At 41.1% G+C, this 19,220-nt stretch overlaps 2 protein-coding genes across 3 annotated transcripts; both read left to right on the top strand.

The window, feature by feature from the left end:
- Positions 1–2,493: 2,493 nt before the first annotated feature.
- Positions 2,494–6,076, top strand: LOC141005465 (regulator of G-protein signaling 21-like). 2 transcript variants are annotated; one of them, XM_073477329.1, is made up of 5 exons: positions 2,494–3,125; positions 3,433–3,492; positions 3,790–3,854; positions 3,984–4,150; positions 4,357–6,076. In XM_073477329.1, exons 1-5 carry the CDS (start codon positions 3,046–3,048, stop codon positions 4,543–4,545), a joined length of 561 nt encoding a protein of 186 aa, XP_073333430.1. In that variant the 5' UTR covers positions 2,494–3,045; the 3' UTR covers positions 4,546–6,076. The 2 variants fall into 2 exon arrangements, with proteins under 2 accessions (XP_073333430.1, XP_073333432.1); XM_073477331.1 differs by having other exon boundaries at positions 2,972–3,125; positions 3,793–3,854; positions 4,357–4,629.
- Positions 6,077–16,188: 10,112 nt separating this feature from the next.
- rgs2 (regulator of G protein signaling 2) lies at positions 16,189–18,492 on the top strand. The gene is made up of 5 exons (XM_073476665.1): positions 16,189–16,302; positions 16,417–16,506; positions 16,988–17,049; positions 17,252–17,418; positions 17,575–18,492. The coding sequence occupies exons 1-5, from the start codon at positions 16,208–16,210 to the stop codon at positions 17,767–17,769; spliced, it is 609 nt and encodes a 202-aa protein (XP_073332766.1). The 5' UTR covers positions 16,189–16,207; the 3' UTR covers positions 17,770–18,492.
- Positions 18,493–19,220: the final 728 nt, after the last annotated feature.

Genomic DNA, 19,220 nt, shown 5'->3' with positions numbered 1-19,220 from the left:
CAAAAAGAAAATGAATTGCTATGTTAAGAAGCGAGCAGAATAAGGAATCTCACAGTAAATGTGTAGAAACCCATCTGACCAATGTGAAGTGAGAGGCAGATGGTGTGACTGTTTGTTCTGTCACACTTTCAGCCAAAGCTCAGAGTGGAACGAGAAATGACTTCATTTGCATTTCCTTTATATATACTTTTGACAACAAGTGATAATACATGTGTTGGTGTAGCATGGTGTAGTACTTCTGAATAGGAGGAAACAAAAACAAACAGCACAGGATTGTATTCTCATTTCAACACAAGGTCTTAAGATTTCTTGACGAGAACACTGATGTTTGGTGACCAACACTGGCATTAACCTGTTCTCACTCCCAACACATCAAATACAGCAGCCTGTTGTTACCCCTCTGCAACTTGCTGAAGTGCCCCTCTAGTGCAGCAGTAGAAAGAGCAAGAAAAGTCCAAGTTGGATGGTGGTTGCTTTGGTCATACACTGGGATTCACTTCCAGGGATTGGGGTTGCGTCCCACATGTGACCAAGAGTGAAGATTGATTTGTTTTTAAGTTATGTTATGTAAGTAAGTTAACTTACGTAAGTGACGTGACTGAACGTAGTTATTTTTACCTAAAGTATGATCTTTGCCTCTGTCTATGGAAGTTTTCCTCTTAGATACTTACATCTAAACGACACTTCATAAAAACTACCTTAGTCTAAGCATGCCCATGCAGCTAAAATAAGTTCAGGATGAAAGCCTATAAATTCCCACAGTTCTGTCTTCAGTTCCAATCATCTGCAACGGCAGATATTTCAACACCGGACAAAATATGTGATAAGACAGCAATGATTTGAAGGGAACATAAAATGTCAAGGGTCAGCGCTACTAATGCTAATATTAGCTAACGCTAGTCACCCGCCAAGAAACTGTCCGGTTCACTACTAGTTCTCACACCACAGCTGGACTTCTGGCCGAGCTTGGTCTTTTCTCTTCACCCCTGTCTGCTCCCAGTCCCCGAACATCTAACAGGCTCAAATGTAGAAGGCTGTGGTCCTTCAAATATGTATGAGTCAGTGTTGACATTGGCTTTGAGAGCCATGTTCTTAAATGGTAGCTGACCTTGTCAGCCTTCCAGTTTATGTCAAAACGTCTTGAATTTGAGGTTAATGAGGCTTATAGAAATGAGTCTAGGTGTCAATGTAAGTGAATAGTTAATATTAACTCCCTAGTGATCTAAAATCCTTACTACTGAGAGCAGGGATTCACAAAGTGCAGCCCACGGGCCAATGGCAGCCCTCAGGAACACATTTTGAGGCCCCCGAATGTGACATGAAATGCAAACATTATATTTTAATCATTCCATTTTAATATTTTCACTCTCAGTAGCCAACATACTGCTACTGCGTCAAACTGCCTGCCCCTAACAAGTGTCTGCAAAGTTAGGAATGACAACTGGGTCAACACATCCTAATGCCTTCTTGACTGAACAGGTCGGTTGCCAGTGACTCCAAAACAACATGATTGTTGCAGCGTACCAGCAACAGGTGAAGCAAACCTTTGTCCGATGTTCACAGTTAGGTTCGGTTTAGGCAAGGAAACTACTTTGGTTAGGTTCAGGAAAACATCAAGGTTTGGTTAAACTAACTATGTTACTTATGCAACTTCAGTTACGTACGTCACTTTACTAAATTCAAATAACTCACTGTTGACTTTTGGTGACACATTGGACACGAATAATGATCTCCTTGATGGAAATCCTATGCCTGTTTGACCCAATCCTCATCCCCAACCTCCTCCCAACATGGACTTTGTGGCTTGTTATACTACTCTACGTGACTTCCTACTTTGCTACTGTATTAATTACTACAACCACACCTAAAAAGAAAGTGTGGTAATAAGCTGATTTCACAGTCTACCTCTGTGGTCGTTTTTCTGATAAGCTGAGCTGACTGGCTGCATGGTAACCAGTCACATCCCAGGGATTATGTTCTGTCCTCTATGTGCTGTTAGCTAAAGTTAGCGATTACTGTGAAAAACCCGGCGGTTTAATGTGGAATTAAGATGGAAAAGCCAACACAGAAAAAATAGCTGTATTGTGGAGGAGGTGGTTCCAAGAAAAGTGAATCAACTCTTACTTCGATGGACCTCAGAGGACAGACAAAGTGACCTGCCGTATATCAAAACAGGCGAATTCAGTGCCTAAGGATTTTACATTTACATTGGCCTTTCTATACTTGTGAGGATATTGGACATTTAATAAAAATACGACACAGAGACGTGCATCTTTTACCCTACATACAAGGATTTCAGTCCACAGTTTGACCATGTAGGATATGACAATTTTCTAACTTCCTGTCGTCTTGCTGAGTCTCTCTGTTGCAATCGATTTGCTGTTTCCTCTTTCTCGCGTCTGTAGCCTCGTGTTGCATGAATTGACGCCACACTTTTGAATTTCCCTTTGCGGGATCAATAAATGTTGAATTTCTTTTTTCTGTCTTTCAGAGAAAACACGAGACAGAAGAGCAACCCTTCCATTTGTCTTCAACAGGCTTCACTTTTCCAAACTACCAAAACACACACAGTGAGCAAAGGTCATGATTTGCCTATCACAGTCACGGTTACTGTAATTTGCATCTGTGCTGTCAGCCTAAAAATATTGTGAACACAGCATGCTTTCAGCCACAGAGTGCTAAATGTTTGGCTCATCCAGTTAGGAGGAGGGAAGGATCGGCACCAGCAGGAGGGGAAGGAAAAAGGAGCAGAGAGACATAATAGGGAGTAAGACATCAACAGGAGGGAGGCATGCATGCAGTACAGTGTGATTATGTGTTGTTTCTAACGGTGAGGTAGGAGGAGAGGAGGAACAGGAGGAGGAGGAGGAAGGGGTGCTTCCTCTTCAGTCTGGGCTGAGCTGCTGATGTATCCCAGCAGCCCCGGTCTGTAGCAACAGGAAACCTTGGTATAAAAAGCAGCGTTGCAGGGGGAACCCTCCTAAGTGTCTCTCAGCCGCAGCATGACCAGGACCGGGAGCCCGAGTGTTCGGACTTAATAAAACAATGCCCAGCCTAATCGCCGAACCACTCAACACACAGCACTTCATCATGGACAGAGATGACAGGAAGAGAAACAAGAACATGTGAGTGAAACTTTTACTTTCAAGTAAATATGCTGACTTGGGGCTTGATGAAAAAAAACTTTTTTTGGTTAATATGTATTTAAAATGCAAAGCGATGTGTTGCTTTTTCAGACACGTATGAGTAGGATGCTTCGTGGTACCGCCTGAAAATAGTTTACGTTAATAATGTGGTCTAACTTTACTGCAACACATGCTGTCTTTTCTAATTACTAACATGCCCAACATGCTTTGAAGGATTCACTGCAAGCTAATTTAACAGCAGTAAATCCAATAGGGATATATTCAAGCATTTCTTATCTCTCCGCAGTGGAAAGAACTTTATGTGCCGACTCCAGTGCATGTTCTCACACTCATCAAGCTCTGAGAGGTAAGGAGACTTATGGAGTGTTTTGCATACATTTCAGTTTTAAAATAGCCAGCCTGCTCCTATCATTTCCATCTATGGCATCATGAAAGGATTCAAATGAACTTGAGACACCATGTTTGCTTTGGCACGGCACATGCACACCAACATACCCAGTGGTTGGACATTTTTGTATGAATTTGATAAGCACATCTGCTATGCCTTCTTGATTAGACGGCTTCTGTCTCCTCGCAGCCTTTGTAGCTTTATTTTACCCAAATTTGATTCCGGTTGAGTAATCTAACTTGCATTCTCTCCCAGCAGGCTAAGTTTAGAAGATACCCAACAATGGTCACAGTCACTGGAAAGGCTTCTGGAGTCTAAATGTAGGTTGCTTTTCCCCTGAGGACGAGAATACTGGCCACAAATTATGTTTGTAGGATAAAGGTTTTTTAGAAAGCTGAAAGAGGGTGTTATCTGTCCTTCATGTTCGGTGTGTTTTCTGTTCACTTCAGATGGACTGGCGACTTTTCGCAACTTTCTGAAATCTGAATACAGCGATGAGAATATTGAGTTCTGGCTCACCTGTGAGGATTACAAGAAGATCAAGTCTTCATTCAGAATGTCCTCGAGAGCCAAGAAGATTTATGAGCAGTTCATCAAAGCAGAATCTCCTAAAGAGGTAAATCCAGCAGGGAGATGCTTCACATTCTGTCTCTCTTACAGATACTTAGATCTTTTTATTCTGTCATATCATATTGAAAATGAAGATACATGTGGAGCTCCGACAGGAGTATAAAATAGGAAAAGTATCTGCTCGAACGTTGAAGACAGATCTCTCGCTCTTGGCTCAAATCTCCTCATTCCTATCTCTCTGCCTCATTCCAGATCAACATCGACTATCACACCCGGGAGCAGATCAAAAGGAACGTCAAGACTCCCACCATGCACTGCTTTGACGACGCTCAGAAGATAGTTTACGGGCTGATGGAAAGAGACTCGTACCCGCGGTTCCTCCGCTCGGACATTTATAGAACTCTCCTGGAAAACCTCGCCGCCGACGCCACGAAGGGTTGAAGGCGCGCTCGGGGGGAGGGAGAAAGGACATAAAAACCCATAACTGGAATGTTTGAGCTCCTTCAGGAGGAAGGGCTGACAACAAAGAAGGAAGGAGGGTCGACCCGCGCGCCGCACGGACACATACAGAGGCCTCGCACCTCGGTGACGTCACCAGATCGAGCGCCTTATCCCCGACACTGAGCACTTCACACCTGAGGACTACGTAACAAGAAGAAGAAGAATCAACAAGCCCAGCCTTAATGATAATGACCCTGTAGTGTGTGTTGGCCCTGGATGATAAGTCAGTGTAAGTAGGCGTATTGACTACTTTTGACAATGACTGAATCAGTGGGGCGACTGACGCCCACTGTGACAGTGGAGCTGCGAAAGATAAACCATGCGGCGGACCTCCTTTGGCCTTCTTTGCAGAGGTGTTTCCTGTGCAGATAACAATAGAGGATGTAAGATGCAACGGTCACACTTGATTAGTTGTGTGTGTACGTTGGAGAAAATGAGAGAGCGAGTGAGTATTTAGTCGTAGCTTTTAACCGCCACTGACACAGAATAAGCTGTCGCAATAAGAGTTGGCCAATTATCTAGTGACAGCACTGAGGAAGCCAACAGATCCATAACGGACAGAGGACTCAATAGTGATATGTCATCCTGCGTGAAGGGTTGCAGGAGGCCACTTACTGCTGCAAGAGGCATTCTGGGACACTTTGAAAGGAGATTTTTCAGAATGAAGCAAAAAGGAGTTTTAAAAACTGATAGTGATGTTTCCTGAGTTTTGATTTAATCTGCCTGTCGGTGATATTTTGTGCCCATATTAAATATATTTAAGGTTTATTATTTTCAAACAAAAAGTAAAAGTAGTTGGTATTTTTTAATTTAATATAAATTGAGGATGAATCTACTTTTCATGTTAACAAAATAATCATGCACATTTCCTTGTGTGGAATCTGAACGCTCCCATGTACGGCCAGTAGTCTGGTAATAATTCCTCAGCGCAAGACGACTGGCCCTTATCTTAGTCTGAATGAGTCAAAGGAAACACACATCACTTGCTTTGTCTGTCTGCCATTTTCTTTTCCTTTTTTTTTTGTGGTGCAGGGAATCAATCCCCCCTACAAATCTAATTCCAGTGAAAAAAAAAAAGGAGTTGGGAGTTTCCCTTTTTCACTGGAATTACGTTATCTTAGTCTGAACATGATTCTTACGACACTGAAGTGTCAAGAGTCATGATTTTATTTAACAACCTATTTGAGTGGAATTACTATAGAGATAGAACGCTTCACCTTGCATGACAGGATGTTAAAACTCCTTGTATACCCTGAGAATATGCCTTGTTATTGCTTTCCAAAGCATGTTGTTTGAATGTATTCTTAGGAGTTCATAGTTAACTTAACTTAAAGGTTAAACAATGTGTTATTTATTGTTAATTGTCACCATTTTTGAGTACAACGTTTGTTGCAGTGTTGAAGTGCTTGTTAAAATGTTAGTGATTTGAATGGCATTAAATTATTTAAATTGCCTGCTCGGAACAAAGTGACATCTTTTAGTCGTTATTACACACACGCAGACACACTGAAGTCTTTTCACATTGGAGCTTTCAGCGCTTTGTGCTCTGATATTTCTTGTGTTCTGTTTAAAGAGCACAGCAACACACTTGCAGAGGAATAGATCTTAAAACATGGCATTAGGGAAATTAATGGGATGTTTGCTTAATGACTGTCTGGTATATGTTTAAAGCAATACTCCACCGCATAAGCATGGAAACATAACGACTGTGCCAAGTTCTGGTGGGGTGAAGACTTATTTTTTAACTGTTATGGAGAAGCAACTGCAGCAGTTGTTGGCGAGACTTAACACTCCATCCTCCTAAGTGACAAAGTATATATACAGTATATGTTTTATAGACAGAGCTCCTGGTCTCTCATATTCAAACGTTTTCAGCATTCTGAGAAAGTGAGCACAGACAGTAATGAGGAAGATCATCCACAAACAGTAAGAAGATATTTAGAAAGTAAACACAGCATCGGTTTGGTAGCTTTCAATTTCTGTGTTCAAACTAAAACAGAGCCTCGTGGTATCCAACAGTAAGATACTGAGCGTTATCCACCCGTATCGCTGAGAAGCATCTGCTGACTTGAAAATTAAGTGCATCAGTGATATGCGCTGTTTTAGAAACAGGAAGGCCTGGACTTCCAGTTTCTAATGAAATCAGTCATTGTGAGAAACGAGATTTTCTCTGAAGTGCAACCACGTGGAATAATGAAACACTGGACTATTCAGCAGAAGTGTTGATAAGACTTGTTTTTGATGTTTATTTTTGCTTAAAGAAAAAAAGAAAAGAAAAGAAAAAAGAAACATTGAAAATGTTCTTGTCATAGCCAAAATGTTCATGGCTCAAAGCTGTTGGATTGGCTGACAACAGGAAACCCACAGTTAGTGAGAGGCAGAATGATACACAGACTCCTGATACACTCATACAAGAAAGTAATGAAGGTTTGTGCAGAGCGTGTTAATAACTGCTGTGTCTCTTTTTGTACGAGTGAAACTAGCCGCATTTTGAAGAATATAGCACGAGAAATTTTATTGAAGCGGCATCATTTGAAAAGAATTGTGTACGCTCGCTTGAGGTGTTTTTTGTCTTTTGCAAATCAGAATCAATGCGAAAAATGTTTGATGGAAACAGATTTGCCGGATAAACTCTGATGTAGCGACATTCAGCTCACATGACTGATCAGCTGTTTCCGCCGTCTGCTGCGTGCATTATAATCATTGCATTTCTTCGTCGTCTCCAGACAGCATGCATCATGGCCGATGCTAGCTGACATGCAAGAACAATTACAACTTGCCCTGTCGATAGTAATTCCTGAAGACCTCTCTCTGTTTTGTCTCCAGCTTTGTTTACCTCTAGCCTCTGTTACTTCCAAATCCACGCGGGACGTAGCCACGTAGCCTCCACCCTGTCGTCCTCTGATCACATTTTAATTTTTTGCGAACTTTCATAGGTTCCTTTATAATTCTCTTGACATTGCGTTACATAGTGTCTGAAATAGACAAACAACCACACACACACACACACACACACACACTGGTATTTTAAATATAAGTGAAACAGCCTGACAGCTTCTACCTCTGTTTGTATAATTAGTGAGTCTACATGTGTGATGGGGTCTAGCCTCCGTAAATATACAGATAAAGCAGTCCTAATGTTTTATTCTCTCTATTTCTTTATCAGCGGTGTGAATGAGCCTGTCAAAGGGAGGTTCTGTTGTAGTTTGTGTGTGTACACTCTGTGCCAACCTCCATATACAGGACGTGCGCAGACACACACAGACACAAACAGACACACACAGACACACCTTTGTAGAGTCAGAATTTATCAGGGTGGTTTATCAATTTTGGTGCCAAGATACTTTTCATGCCAAAACTGTGACTGGTAGATGCTCCTGTATGTCTCCACACAACAGAATGATGACCACAAAGGCTGACTGAGCAGCAGCTAATGACGACACATATTTATGTTTATTGTTTGGCTGCAAAGGAGGAAGTCAGGTGATGCTGCTTAAAGAGGGACATGGTCTGCATGAGGAGGAGGTTGGGGTGGATGGTTTGGGAAGATCACTTTCCGTGTCCCGTGTGAATCTAAAAAGTCAACAGTGAGTTATTTTAATCAACTTCATAACATACACAACAGAACTAAAGATCCACTCATAATCTAAAAACATACATACACAAGAAACGTACTGATTTAACCCAAACCATGATCTTTTCCTAAACATAACTTTGTCTAAACCTAACAAACTGAAACCATACGACGAAGGTTTGGTACGCCTGTTGCTGCTACACTGCAAAGGTCATGTCATCCTTGAAAACGGGGACATATGTTATTATGGGAGTCACTCAACTCGACCTATTCAGTCAGTTATGAATGAGGATGTGATGCATCATAAGATCAACTGTATACCATTATACAACCGCCAGTTAAGGTTGTAGCTAAAGTCAGGAGACAGTTAGCTTAGCTTAGCTTAGCATGAAGTCTGTAAATGTGTCCAAAGTAAAATTAAAAATTTAAAAAATCCACCTATCAGCTCTCCTTGAGCTCATAAACTAAAGCATGATATACTGATTGCTTCATTCTCACAAACAGAAATACAAATCTGACGATGCTGTGACTAACTAACTCACTGTCATGACAAGAGAGGGCCATTTCTGTTTGCAGTCTTTATGCTAAGCTAACCTTAACATGTTAATATGAGAGTGGCATGAATGTTCTTGTTCCTTTAACGGACTTACAATTAATGATAAAAATAGGATTGGCTGCAAAATTAAAGATCTTGCACAGAGCAGAAAATCTGTAGCTTGGTTTGTACATTTACTGGCTTGTATCAACTGGGGAATTGTTTCTGTGTTTACTGCTATGATATTTTATTGGCATCACAGTGGATTTTTACTGGCTTTAGATGGCCCCAGAACAGTATAATTTCCTGCTGTATTTCCTTTCCTGTATGTTTTTATGGTTATGATCTGTCCTTTACGTGTTGCTGACTGACCAAATATCCCCCTGTGGAATGACTGAAGTTCAGGTTTAACTGCAGTCAGTGGCCAACTATGAGTTTTATCATGGTTAGATGTAAGGATGTGTATAATGAGTATGTACTGTGACTTCTGGGTGGACAAATTTCCACAGAGCACGCTGAAATCCTCAGCCAACCAGCAAAAATACTTTCCTGCAGTTGAAGATGCAGAAGGCGCGCTGACCTTATTCTGCATCCACCAAGTCAGCCGTTGTGATGGCGAGGTCAGAGGGCTCTGATTATGCTAATAAAATACATTTACAGCAGATAACTATTTCACTTTTGGCCTCAGAAGAGTGTCAGAAGGTGGATACTGTGCAGCCTGCTCTAACAGCGAAACAACAGAACAGAACATGCATTAGTCAACATGTGTAGCCCGCCCAGGACCAAGCATGGCCCAGGGCAGGAAGATTACTGTCTACTGTTCCTGTCTTAGCCTGCCCCACACTGTAAAATACAGGAAAGGGAGGTCAAGTCACAACCTTTCACCAGTGAATAACCACAACACAATTCATTTTTCCACTGTATGTTACAGCTTGACTTAATATGTGGGTAGTACCTGGTACTTATTTTGATGTCACCTTGGTCAAAGTTCCAAGTTTGCTGAGCCGATATTAAAAGTTGACGTGAAAACACTGCAGACCAATGATCTGTAAGAGAATCATCACAGAATTGTCACTCGGCACACTACATCCTGCACAAACTCTGCAGAGCCCTTAATCACCCAGATTTTAAGAAATGGTCAAACGAGTAGCTTAGTGCGCTGTGTTAGCAGCTTGAGGTTAGCAGTGACGTTCATGCACAGTCAGCAAGTTATGATGCTGCTATCGCAACAATTACTGCAAATTCAACCAGTTCCCGTGAATTCTGCACAATCTTGCAATTTTGTCCAATTAATGCAACTTTTCCACATGTTTGACCAATCAGTCATTCACCAAACTCACTTCCTTGTTTCTGGTTGTGAAGATGCCGACATGACACAAACGTCTGACATTTAAAGACCACATGATTGCAACACAAACAAAAGTCATCCATTGATGATCCATTGAGACTTTTCCAACGCAAACACCAGGAGAACTGACTGATACACGTGACAACAATCAAGTTGGTTGCCAGTTTTCCGGCACGTTCCTGATGATAAACGTGACACAAGAAAAAAAAGGAACACAGAAAGGCAAACTTGTCTCCTGGCAAGGGCAAAGGAGTCAATCACCTCCTCGGACAATTTTTAGCAAAACTTGTTCCAGCTGTGGCATGACAGCCAATTAAACGTTCAAAACAAACTCCAGAGACTCAATACTTCCCTGTTTGATTTCTGTGGTCCTGGAGCTGTCACTCCAGCTGAACTGTTTTCATTTCCTTTTATTTGTGCATTATAGTGTGGGACAACAGGGCCGATCAAAACACTCTCACAAGATTTGTGAGTACAGTGACAGCTTTGATAGTCTGAAATTTGTTGCGACATACTTAAAACCTGTTTAAGCCAGTGAGATTACTCTGTTCCTTCTCTAACACAATGACCTCTGTGTTCTGGTGGCTATGTAAATGGGAGACATGGGAAGTTTATGAAGCACAGGTGTGATGTAGCACAAGACTGCGGACATCCCCATGCAGTAAGAGGATGGAGCCTTTAAAAGTATAAAAGAAATACTGCTTCCACTCTGGGGTATGCTGTAGTGTAGTGATTAATTAGAAATAATCCAGAACAATATTATTCACATTGCTGAAAAGATATGTGAGGTTTGACAAGGTGCTCTGAGCAGCTCTGACCTGAATGCCACGTGAGAGGAAGTCGTGTTGCAGTGATCAGGTGCAGCTGTCCTGTTGGGGTTTTTCCGCATGTTTATCAGTTGATCTTTAATCACGAGTTACAGACTTTGCTGCCAAAATGGAAAATCAATTTCAGAGTAGTTACCATTCATTAGCTTTCCTTTCATTTAATTTCATCTTCGATTTGTTTTGCTCAGAGCGCACTTGCAGCAGCCAAAGTGGTTTAAACGGGTGTCTAATTAATTTAATTAATCTGCCATTTAGTCTGTAGTAAACACACAGTAATACAATAGCTGTGTTGGTTATCCATTCTGTCGGCCTTGCAGATATGTCGTTCTTTTAAAAGTGTTGAGATGTCGAGATGTCCTGATTTCCCATCAAAATCACCAGTTTTTTGTTTCCACAAACACGTCTGGAGATGTCCCGACTTCCTGTCGAAAATATCCAGTTTTTATCACCATAAACAAGGCTGAAAATTGTCCTGAAGTTTAGTTAAAGACACCCAGTTTTATTGGCACAAACACGGTTGGAGATGACCCCACTTCCCATCAAATATATCTGGTTTTTATCACCAAAAACACGTCTGAAAATTATCCTGAGGTCTGGTTAAAAACACCCACTTTTGTTGCCACAAAAACATCTGGATATGTCCCGACCTCCTATCAAAAATATGTTTTTTTGTTGTCACACACAGCTGAAACTTGTCCCGTGGGCTCCTTAAAAATATCTAATACTTTCACACTTACAAATCTTAAATCACTCGCCACCTCCAGACATGAAAGTTAGATGATAAACGTGATGTGAACGTGATAGGACAGGTTTTAGTTGAAATGTCAATATGGTGCGTAGCCCATGCCATGTACAGAAGTGAATATATCAGCGGTTTGCAGAAACGTTAAGTGCTGAAATCTCATCCTGGTGACAGGGCGGCGTTGCATCCATGCTGCTATTCACATCTTTAAGCACTTGAAGCTTCATGCTAGCCTTCGGCACTTGACGTTGCTGCTAAGCAAAAAAAAATGAAAGCCCGTACAAGGGTTAAGAGTGCAGAATATTGCAACCTCCAAACACAAAGAGGACAAACTCTGCGAGCTCGTGCTGGGAATCACCTCCTGCGTAAGGCCTTCTGGAAGAACCTCGTGCCTTAGTGGAAACTTGGCTCTGCTCTTCATCCACTTCTAAACAGATGGCTGCTTACACACACACTGCACATCATAATAAACACACGAGGCGAACACCATGTTTTCACCCAGCACAGCTCCAGACTGGTGCGACAGACAGAGGGGGAGCGGCAATAATCACAACACAACGCAGCAGGTGACGCAGACGCACTATAGCTTAGATAATCTGGGACAAATTGTGATTGTGCTTTACATATGTGTGTCCTGTTCCTCATTAGAAATCCCCTTTTAGTGTTTTTGAGATATGATGTCGATGTCAAACTGCATTGTTACTGGAAAGAGGAGATCACGGTGCTTAAATGGTCGGCCTCTCGAGCAGAGACTGACAGGAAATGACTTTCAAAACTGTTTTCAGTGTTCTTCCTTTTTCAGATGAAATGCAGATTGTTATAGTAACTGAGGAGAGCATGCATTCATTGTGTTACACGTTCCATCATTTTTAACTTATACTTTATGCACTTCTGTTACTTATTTCCTGCTTAATTATCCATCATTAGCATGGACTATTTCTTTATTTATTTATAATTAGAATTATATTGGATTTGCGTGTACTTTTCCACTGATGCATCTTCATGCAAACTGTACCTATAAAAAACTGACATTTCCATGAATACAGCTTTGTATGCAAACAATGACTGAATGGAAACGTGGCAGGGACGGTGCCCAGTGAGGGTGCTGGAGGCTACTCATTGACTGTGTATAAAAACCGGACCTGCAGGTTTAGCTGTACAATGATTACGCATTTTATTCAGCTGATACCCTGCTACATCTGCAAAAATAGGAAAGTGCTTGTCTGCTGTACATACAAGGAAACACAGCAGTGTTCATGACATTTGGCACGTTTAAGTGACTGAGCTGATCCCATGAGCTTTGGATTGGATTCGGATATTCAATATCACGGTCCTAACCACACAAATAGGTGAAGCTAGATCAACATATTGAATCTCTATCATTTTTTTTATAGATCTGAGTCGTTTTTTTCCGCTTTTATATTAAAAGTGGATCAAATGTGAAGTGAAAGGAATGACATGTAAAATAATCATCCAATCCTGCAGCTCTATGAAGGTTATTAGCGTCTTCTAACTCACTGGTTTGGTTTTCTGGCCCATCAGTTCCATTTCCAGCAGCAGTGGGAAGCTGCTTCTACTGCTGGAAAAACCTTAGATTAACCAAGCGAACACTACTGGCCCTGCACGAAACAGTAGACAAGGTTAGGAAAGAAGGCTGAACAGCTAGCAGCCTAAAAGACCAAAGAAGGGACTTTGTGACTTGAACAGCAAATCAACTCCAACAAATGGTAAAACTGATAATGTTGCTCCAAAAATGAGCTTAGCGATAATATGTCAGAAGTCTCATTTATTGATCATCAGCTGCTTGGCTACCAACGAGTTTTGAAGTATCTCATTAGAAAAGGTTGATGGAAATGGCACTATTCAAAAAAACTGCTGAATTTCAAAGAAGTTTTTATGTTCATTGGAGGTATTTTTGACTTTCTTATAAAAGACTTAAAGCGAGACAGGAAGACATGTTCCAAATAAGTTCTGGCCGAAGTCTGGACCAGATCCAGCTCCTACCAGAATGAACTGTGGCTTAGATTTGGGACAGCTCTGGATTATTTGGTTCACTCTTAGTTTACATGTGGCCATGGTATGGCCCGCTCATGGCTCAGATCTGGCAAACAGGAGTGGACCATCATTAATGACATCATTCCACGCAGTGCGTCAGCCAATTGAACGTGTCTGGTGTGAGCCAGATCTGGTTAACTCTGAATGTAACTCATGACTGATCAGCTGTTTCTGCTGCGACAGAAGAACAAGACGCTGTGTTTGCTGCCGCCATCTTCCAACATTCCCATAAGATTCCCTTTCCCAGTTGAATTCCCAAATTCCCTCGTAGACAGCCAAGGCAGCTGTTTTTGTTTCTTCTTCTTTGTTTGTTTGTTGGCGGTCAGCAAACAACTGGTTTTCTTTCCAGTTTTTGACCTCTACCTCTTCTGTTACAGCCATGAATATGTAGCCTAAACCACTTTATTTACTCCCAACCTGTTAAGTAAATGCACCTAATTCACATTTTCTTTTGTTTTGTTTTTTACCTCTGCCAAGGAGGTCCTGTATCTACTTGTGTCTGTTGGTTGGTTTGTTTGTCAGCAGTTTTACACAAAAACTACTGACTGGATTTCCACAAAACTCGCATGGAGGATGGGGCTCAGTCCAGAATAGACCCTATTATTTTTTGGTGCAGATCCGGATAAAGGAACTGATGCAGGATTTTTTCTTCTCACCTTCTTTAACATTGTGAGATTGGACATTTTGCATTGATCTATGGTATCTGAGTGAATACAATTGATGCAGATCCTAAATCTGGTGGTCTTACATTATGGTTGTGCAGTTATGGGTGGTTTAAATTTGATTTACAGGGCATTCAAGTTTGATATTGGATTAGGCCTGATCGAATCAAAGGGGGACTGATGGTTTCAAAAGTTGACTTCAAATTTGCTTGACGATCAGATGGAAACACAGCTACTCAGTCATATTTATACAGGTGTACACTTCTCACTACCAATGCTGATACCCCTCATGCCAACGCACCTCAAGCTCCCTCTAATCTCCTCCTATGGCGTTGAAGCTTTTGGTACTGTTGACTTTAATAAGATCTTATGTCCGTGCATGTGTTTGTTGATGGGGGATCAGTTCCCCTGGCAGCAACGGATTCTTTGAGCTCCCTCAAAGAGCTAAGCTTTTTCCACCAAATCTAACTGTATGACTCTTTGCTATAAATGGTCAATTCCTTGACTGAAGTGTTGCTGACTGACAGAAGCTGCTTAGCTCTGGTTATTGAGCTGCTGCTGAAATAAGCCAACCTAGACGTAAAAAAAAACAAAAAACGACAAAGCTAAACCAATGTTTTGCCAATTAATGCATTACCATCCTTTGACCTTAAAATCGCCACTGACCTGAACTACTGATGACGAACAGGTTGAGTCAAAGTCTTTTATCAGCTGAAGTTGATATGACAGGAATGTAAGACAGTGCCCACATTTCTTTTTTAAACATCCATAAAAGGTAAGAGGATATTGCATCATCTTTGTACCAAGCTGTCATATCTCAACATGCCATCATGACAGAAGCATACTTCACTGATCCACACCTTGTGTGAGTAATTGATTAAATATCTCCAGTTCGGGTAGTGTCGCAAAGTCACAATGAATCAGTTGTCCAACAGGGATTGTCACACATAAGAGACATTGGCCCCTGGCGACAGGAAATACACTTTTGTGGCTAAACATCATGTAGGCAGTGGCTGCTTGTGTTTTTCCTACTTCTTTCATTTAAAGGAACAGTTCACCCAGGGCCGAAAATTCAGTCATTACTCAGCCCCATGCAGATGGAAGGTCAGGTGAGCGGTCAAGCTCGTGCACCCACCTCAAACAGAATGTGTGCTAACACTTTTAGCCTAGCAGCTACAGTGAAGCTTTTGGCTGTAAAGCGGGTCCAAATAACGTCTTTTCAAATCAATTTGGGGTCTCAGGGCTTCTGGAGACAGACTAGCTGCTCAGAGCAATTTCATGTTTTTTTTTAAGTTTTAAAACAAGTCCTCATCTCCATCAGTTGTTTAGGAGAAGGCTGCACTGTCTTGCTGTGAAGCGCAAGAAATGTTTTGTGGACTCTTTTGGGGATAATATACCATGTTTTCAAATGGTAAAATTAAGGGACACCAAAGGTAACAATGCCTCAGATGCTCCATGACTGGTCCAAATCACAGAGCAGCTGCAATATTGCATAATGCTCTCAAAATGTACAAGAAGAAAGAAAACACTAAAGAAAGAAGAGAAAAGTTCCATCACACACTGACAGAGCCTTATTTTAAGAATAAGGGCACTGAGTGTGCCATGTACGTCATATCTTGACCTTACGCTTAAAAATGGAGCCATGCAGGAAACTCAGGGAGGGAATGTTTATGCAGTGACAGCCTATGATTGCCTCGGGCCCTGAGAGTCATACCAGGGCGAATGGCTATTTACATAGCGAGAGCCAATCGCATTAAAGACCTGTCATTCCAGGCCCGCCTCTCGCCTTTCGTGCTCCGTGGCTGGAAACTATAAAGTTGCCTGACAAGTCAAGAGGGAGAAGGAGAGGAGATTGAACCATGAGAGAGAACTCTACTAGTCTGTCATCCCAAAGCATGGCGTTCACTGACTGTATGCAACCCACTGACCTGTTCACAGAGAAGAAGGGAATAAAGTAAGTTATGTGGTGTTTAAAAACAATGTTTCTGGTTATGATGACCTTGTAAAAGACATTAGCAGAATTACTCTGCCATAAAACACTGAGCTGATTTATTTATTTTTTACCCAGGAGGAAAAACTGGAGGAACAGAATAGGATTTCTGTTGAAGACAAACTCTTCCCTGTCGATATTACAGCTGATGAGAAACAGATCTTACAGGTAAGACCTTTTTAATGTGAGGGTTACGTTCATATTACATAACATCTCATTTGTATGCATAGCAACTTGTTTGTGCTCTGTGGTAGTTACAGCTCAGTTTTAAATATATAATTAAATGATATTTAATCTAATTTGACTGATTTTGTCGTATTCATCTTTTTATCCACACTTGATCTTGAATCTGCACAACTGTTTTTATTGTGTATATTTTTGTATGTAAGTTATGTTTATATTGTTTCATGACTAAATAAACCAAATCAGATTACATTACAATGATTATATGCCTCAAATGTATTATTTTAAAGTAATACAGGAACACTTTTTGCAACGTGATACTGTTTTAAAAAAACAAAATTTTGAAAATGACATACATTTTAAATATATATATATATATATATACATATATATATATATATGGATTATGCTACTTTACTTCCTCATCCACAATTATTTTCTTATGGTTCTTCTTCTCTACCCTCAGGCCGACTGCTGATGAGGTGAACCAATGGGCGCAGTCACTTGACACACTACTCAGTCATAAATGTAAGTACCATTCACCGGACTATTGGTGCACGATTACATAAAAGAGCCTCAAAGGTCACACGGTAACTGTGTGCTTAATGAAAGCATTTTATTGGCCTCAATAAAACACAGGCTATAATGGCTTTGCATTTGGTTTACTTAGCCTAAATGGGCAGACAGCGATGCGTCCGTCATCTTTAACACTTCTCCCCCCCCTCCACAGATGGAAAAGCTGCTTTTTGCATCTTCCTCAAGTCTGAGTTCTGCGAGGAGAACATCGAGTTTTGGACGGCCTGCGAGGATTTCAGGAACCACACGTCGTCCAGAGAGCTGCCCTCCAAGGCCAACAGCATTTACGAGGAGTTCATTCAAAATGAAGCTCCAAAAGAGGTAACAGCATATATGTCATTATAAAACCAAATAAATGAGTTATTTAATTCATTTGCTAATCAGAATTTATCTACCTTCAACTTCTATTACTGTACAACATATTCTCCATTAAATATTGGATTCTAACACTCATATTTGCTACCTCTTTGGTCACAGATAAACCTGGACTTCCACACCAAAAACGCTATCATCCAGAGCCTCCACGAACCCACTGTGACCAGCTTCCTGGCAGCTCAGAGGAAAGTCTACAGCCTGATGGAGAACAACTCCTACCCCAGGTTTATCCACTCCGACCTCTACAAAGAACTGTGTGCCGGAGCCAGGAGAGAGGGCAAGCTCATTAAGTCCTAGTCAAACTAGACACTCGGTCCTGAAGTCATTTGTTTACTGCTGCGACTGTGTAAATAGACGGCTGATGATGTTCATCTCAGGCACCGCTTCGGGATAATAGACCCGAATGCAAATCCTGAGCGTAAACATTAGTGTGGAAAATGCAAAACAGAAGCCATTACTATTCCATCCCGCTGAGAGCTTTCGACAATAAAGTTGGGATGATAATGCCGGGTGCTGTATGCTGCTGCAGGCAGCACACAGAGCGTTTCTACCAGATGGGATTAAGGTTACATTTTCTTTGCTGGGTCATTACCTGCACTTTCTTTACTACACGCTATTAGAATTTGGTATTTTGAGCAATGAAGCAGTTTTCAGCAAAGCTGTTGTAGTGTAAAACCACTGTTGATCTCTGTCAAAACACTGAAGTCTGTCTCCCACTGACTGTGATGTTAGAATGTGTCTGTGTGCTGATATTCACTTGAAGGCTTTGTACAGCTGTCATATACACAGGACCTCCTGTGTGACCCTGATTGTCACTGATAAGTTGCTGTGCTGGATTTTACACAAAAGTGCAATTTTAATTTATATAACAATATTCACTTTTTCCATTGAAGACTGTGTTTGGTCTGAAATTACTGTGAGAATCTCATGTATTGTATATATTGTGACTTGTTGGATGTGAATTTAAGTTTGTGGCAGCCGGACTGCTCGAGAAATAAAATGTTTTCTCCGATACAGAAATGTCTCTGATGTGCTTTGTTCTGAATTCACTGCAGAGGTATCATCTTCCTCAGGGAAGGAAGTTAACTACTGACATTTGAAAACAGTGTATGAAACCATTTAAGCTCAAAGATCTCATAGTCTAGTTTACACCTAATGAAGTCAACATTCCTGCTGAAGTGCATACTGAACTGGTTGTTGACTTTTTGGTCACAAACATATTATCACCCATTAACGCTTATAGATTTTCAGTTTAAATGATAAAAAAATGAACATTTTCAACAGAATGTGGAAAAACAACAGTGGTGATGTTATGTCAACGTTTGCCTTGTACTTTGTTGCAGAGATGTCTCCTGAAGTTAGCATGCTAACCAGCTAGCCCATACTGTTGCAAAACCCTGTGGTTTAATCTGAGAGGAAAAAGCAGCGAGCTCGCCACAATAAACGCACAAATTGTCAAGAGAGGAAACATTTTTACACCTGTTGTCGTTACTAAACAGAAAAATACAAACGTCTGAATTAACGTCTGAAACAAAACAAAACTCACCAGAACAGTCTTGGTTCGTCTGTCCACAATCACCTCTGGTTTGGTTGAAATAAATCCTCATTTCGCTGAGGACAACGTGAAAATATTCCAGCTCCCTCATCCAATAGCGACTACCTGAGCTACTCGCTAACGGCAGGTAGTCGCTACAGCCAAAGATAACTACAGCACAGAGGAGCAACTCCAGTATATGTATGAGCAGCAG

This window comes from Pagrus major, chromosome 11 (assembly GCF_040436345.1).
Source record: "Pagrus major chromosome 11, Pma_NU_1.0".
NCBI classification, from domain to species: Eukaryota; Metazoa; Chordata; class Actinopteri; order Spariformes; family Sparidae; genus Pagrus; species Pagrus major.
This window is presented reverse-complemented; position numbering and strand designations above follow the sequence as displayed.

Coding starts and splice junctions, on each gene's coding strand:
- LOC141005465 (XM_073477329.1), top strand. CDS start 3,046: ATGCCCAGCCTAATCGCCGAACCACTCAACACACAGCACTTCATCATG. Junction 3,493..3,789: donor CACTCATCAAGCTCTGAGAG/GTAAGGAGACTT, acceptor ATTCTCTCCCAG/CAGGCTAAGTTTAGAAGATA. Junction 4,151..4,356: donor AAGCAGAATCTCCTAAAGAG/GTAAATCCAGCA, acceptor GCCTCATTCCAG/ATCAACATCGACTATCACAC.
- rgs2 (XM_073476665.1), top strand. CDS start 16,208: ATGAGAGAGAACTCTACTAGTCTGTCATCCCAAAGCATGGCGTTCACT. Junction 16,507..16,987: donor ATGAGAAACAGATCTTACAG/GTAAGACCTTTT, acceptor CTCTACCCTCAG/GCCGACTGCTGATGAGGTGA. Junction 17,050..17,251: donor CACACTACTCAGTCATAAAT/GTAAGTACCATT, acceptor CCCCCTCCACAG/ATGGAAAAGCTGCTTTTTGC.